The sequence below is a fragment of the Octodon degus genome, unplaced genomic scaffold, assembly GCF_000260255.1.
Source record: "Octodon degus isolate 3935 unplaced genomic scaffold, OctDeg1.0 scaffold00109, whole genome shotgun sequence".
NCBI lineage: Eukaryota > Metazoa > Chordata > Mammalia > Rodentia > Octodontidae > Octodon > Octodon degus.
This window is the reverse complement of record NW_004524685.1, coordinates 3,368,546-3,373,180: the sequence shown is the minus strand read 5'-3', so window position 1 is coordinate 3,373,180 and position 4,635 is coordinate 3,368,546. Positions and strand designations below refer to the sequence as shown.

The window sequence follows — 4,635 nt, the reverse complement described above, 5'->3', positions numbered from 1 at the left end:
ACATGCCAGCCAGCCCGCCCCCTGGTGGGCTGAGCTGGCCACACACACACACCACTCTCTCTCTCTCTCTCTCTCTCTCTCTCTCTCTCTTTCTCTCTAATAAATAAAAAAAAAAAATTAAAAAAACCACCTAAGGGGCCGGGGAGATAGCTCAGTAGAATAAGCGCTTGCCTGGCAAGCTCAAGGCCCTGAGTACAATCCCCGGGTTCCAGAAAACAAAAAACAAAAAACACCTATGGTGAGCTGGGGAAGAACACAAAGTCAGGCAGCAACAAACAAACTGCATGCATTAAAGGAAAAAAAGAAGTACAAGGTGGCAGAAATGTGTGGCACCATAGTACGTTGACATACATTTTCTCTTGTGTCCCACCCACAATCATGTAAGACAGATTTATTATTCCCTAGTTCACAGAAAAGGAAGGTGAAGCTTATGGAGGTTAAGTTCTTATCTGGTGCTACAGGGTTAAGCAAAGGAGCTCTTCCACTCTACAGCTTGGGGCACGGTGATGCTATCAATAGGAAACCCTCAAGAATGTTCAAGCACAAAATTTCTTTTTACCACTCCAGAATATTTTCAGGAATTCAGCCATGTCAACAGCTTTCTAGCCTGTGAACCTAGTCCTCAGTGCTCATGAATGTAGGTTAAGTATCAGGCCCTAAAATGCTAACACTTGGGGTTATAAAATATTAAGTTGTTTTGTTTGCACAAGCTTTTATGCAAGTCTGTTTTCATTTCTAAGAGCCTCTAATAATTCTACAAGCCTTACCATAAGTTCTTAAGAGATGGGATACTAGCGAGATATTAAAAATAATAAATATTTCATTAGTTGGTAACTGAATAAATATAATACTTTGTCAAAAACAACAAAGCACCATGTCCATTTTTCAACTCCGTACTATACTCAAAGATATCTTTCACATGGCGAGTTTACGTCAGCATATGGTTTCAAATGCATTGCAGAGCTGAAATGAAGTGTATTCCTGAATAAAGTCATATGGTTAATAACATAAATCAGCATTTCCCAAACTGATATTTCTCAGAACCAGTTCCAAGAGCTGCTTTGTGGGGAAAAGAGGAGTTCTCTAGCTAAGTAAGTGTGGGAAACTCTTAGCTCCATACCCTCATTCTACTGTTTCTAGAAGCCTCTCGAGGAGCTTTGCTATGCTAATGTACTAGGAAGGCTAACCCTTCTTTGGCCTTACAAACTCGTGTGTGTGTGTGTGTGTGTGTGTGTGTGTGTGTGTGTGTGTGTATGGCATGTGCCTGACATAATTAACATTTCCTTTCACTAAAGCTCCCAAGGAAATGCTAATATAATTCAATACAAAAATCTTATATTTTTGTGTCAGCTTGCAAAATAAAAGACTGAAACAAAAGTTATGGGTAAAGTTTCTCTAATATCAACAACATTAAAAATAGACCAAAATTATTAGGCACCATGACATTAACAACATAAACTGAGTACACAAAGTATACCTTTGAAAAAGCACACATACCATACTTACCTGATCCCTAATTTGGGAAGTGAGGTGCTCGGCATCTCCTGTGAAATGTGCGAGCCTGTGTTTGTAGATCTTAGATGCCTTTCTCAGAGCTGTCACTTTCTGCTTGCCTGCTTCTTTCATGGCTTCCACCTCATGCTTATTCATCTTCAACTGCAAGTTCCATTTGGCTATTTTGGTTTCTAAACTCTAAAAAAATATGAACAGCTTAATAATTTCAGAAAGCCAATGTTTGCATAAACATTGTAAGAACATGTGTACCATCTTCTGCACAGATTTTTATCAAAACAGCTAGTCTGATGAATAAAACATGTGAAGAAAAACGATTTCCCCAATGCTTCTTTGTAACCAGTTAAAGGGTGTAAATTTAAAATATTTACATAAAACTTATACTACCATTATTAAATAGACTAATATTGGTGGTTATGATATAAATACTAACTTCTTTAAAACTTCTGTGATTTATTAGGACATTTTCAACTTCACATCTAGAATGATCCATAGAACTAGTTTTAAAAACTAGTTTAGGGCCAGCCAAATAGTTTAGCAGATTAAAGTGCCTGCAAGCAGCCTCAGAGGCCAGGGGTTTGATCCCAGGGCCTGCCCTGCCAGCCCTGTCCCCGGGGCCTGCTGAGATAGAGATTGAGACTGGGCATGGTGGCACACGCCTGTAATCCCAGCTCTTAGGAGTCTGTAAACAGGCGGATCACTGCAAGTCTGATCTAGTAGTGAGACCCTGAACACCCTGTAGACCTTTCCCTAAAATACAGAGGAAAAAAAAAACTAGTTTAAAAAACTGAAAATAGAAGTTAACCAAGTAAGAGGTATGCAGATTTCAAAGTGAATTGGTAACTCTCAAAACATATTAGAGCTCTTTAGTTTCAAAGATAAAAGCTTAATTCTCAAATACATTAGTATTCTTTAATGGGAAAAATAAAAGCTTAAGGAAGATCTGATCAAAATTATGAAGGGTAACAATGAGATGAACATAGGCCTTCCAAATTTTAATCTACCTAATTAAGGAGCATGCAATTACACTGAGAACAATAGAACTATTATTTTACCCAAACAATGGTAAGTTTTTGGTGGCTTAGTGGCCCCTCACTTATCACGGAGGTTGTTCCAGACAGCCCCACATAAGTGAAAATCAGCAAAGTAGCAACGTTATATTTTAGTATTTACATATATTTTTAGGCTTTATAAACCCTTCCCGCATTCTTATAAACTCTTCCCACATTTTTAAAAACACTTCTAATGTTCTTACCATTTTCTAAACTCATAAACCTATGGAACTTTAACAACATCCGTATACTGTATGGTACTGCACAATCCCACCATAGCAAAAAACTGCGGTAAAGAATGTAGATTAATATTTTTTGAAAACCCACAAAACAGTGAGTCTGTGAAAGCTGAACAGCAAAATAGCGAAAGACTACCGTAATGATTGATTCCAACACTAAGCACGTTTAGATATACCAAGGACTACTGGATCTAAAAGATCACCTAAAGGTGAGTAGGTCGCTGAGGACAGTCTGGTTCAGAGTGATTATGTTAACTGGCACCCTCGGCTCTGATGCAAGTCCTGGTAACATAATGAAAGAATATTACGCTAGGTGGAAAGTGGATCTGATCTAGTGAAACAGCTTTCATGTTTTTATTTCAAATTATTTTATATTGAAAGTGTTTCAGGTATTAAATAGACAGTCATTTTCATAAAAAAATTGTAAAAGGAGTCGTAGAAATATGGCTTTTCAACTCCATAACCATAAACACCAGGCTTGATCTCTGTAAAGAGCACCTGGGAAAAGTAAGAGAGCACAAACACCTTTTCAAGCTGTCTTTCCAGTGCTGCAGGGCGATCATCTCAGCTAGGGAGGAGATTAAGGCAGGGGAACAGCGCGATCCACGCTGGCCTGCAACTAAGTGAGTTCTGCCTCAAAATAAAAATTTTAAAATAGGTAGGCAATGCCACATGAGTGAGACCCTCTGCCATGTCCTCGGGGCCCCTCCACCCCTCCGGAGCCCATCTCCCAAGCCCACCAAGTGAGTGAGAACTTCTGCCGTGCTCTCGGGACCCCACAGACCCAGCCCAAGCCCAGGCCTTGCTAGGGTGTGGGAGAGTATCTGCGCTCTCCTCCTACCCCCTGGGCCAGGGGCAAAGGAGAGGGGAACAACAGGTTCACTGTTGTGCCAGAGGGGCACAACAGGTTCACTTCCAAGGGCTGCAGCAGGAAGGAGCTGAGTACAACAGCTAGACCCAAGCCAGGCACAACTGGATAAAGTCAAACTTAATAGACCTACACCTGAATTTCAGCAACTACCAAGGTTATAACTGCACCAAAGCTCTACATCAAAGATCAGAGGTCAGTGCTATATGAAATAACAAAGAGAAGGAGCAAAATGCTATCGCAAGCCTTGAGTCCAACCAGAACAAGTGCAGAGGACACTAGCTTAGTTGTGACGTATGAATTAATACCGTCTGAAGTAAAGAAACAACAGCAGAAAGGTATAAAGGAACTCAGATCAGAATTACTCTCTGAAATAAAAAAAGAAATATCTGAATTAATAGCATCTGAAGTAAAGAATCAATTACAGAAACATAGGGAGGAAACCCAATCTGAAAAAAACATTGCGGTAAAAGAATTTATAAGTGCTTCTAAAAAAGACATTGATAAAAAAAAAAAATAGAGATTAGAAAAATGATGGATTCCTTCAATGAGCAATACAGGAAAGAAATAGATCGCATGAAGCAGAGTCAAAGAGATACAGAGGAAATTAAAATCTCAATCAATCACAAGCTTGCAAAACCATTTAAGTGAAAGTGAAGACAGAGTTTCAGATCTTGAAGACACTGGGACAGCTACTGAAAAGGTAAGAAAGGATCTCTTAAAAACAACAAGGATGCAGGAAAGAATAATCAATCACCCGAAAGATGATGCAAAGATCAACAATGTGAGACTAATAGGCATCAATGAGAAAGAAGGAGTCAATACAAATGACATTAAAAAAATGTGGGCAGAAGTAATAGCAGAAAACTTCCCAATATGAGGAAACAATCTGACATTCAGGTAACCGAAGCATACAGAATGCCAAAGAACCTCAACCCAATGAAAAACACACCGACATATAATA

The 4,635-nt window shown here is 39.2% G+C and overlaps 1 protein-coding gene across 2 annotated transcripts in view; it reads right to left on the bottom strand.

The window, feature by feature from the left end:
* The window catches only part of Odf2l (outer dense fiber of sperm tails 2 like), a 55,475-nt gene that overhangs the window by 27,467 nt on the left and 23,373 nt on the right, over nucleotides 1-4,635 (bottom strand). For both annotated transcript variants that reach the window (XM_004639283.2, XM_023699070.1), the window contains exon 8: nucleotides 1,507-1,692. In XM_004639283.2, coding sequence (XP_004639340.1) covers nucleotides 1,507-1,692 — 186 coding nt within the window. The remainder of the gene's footprint in view (nucleotides 1-1,506; nucleotides 1,693-4,635) is intronic.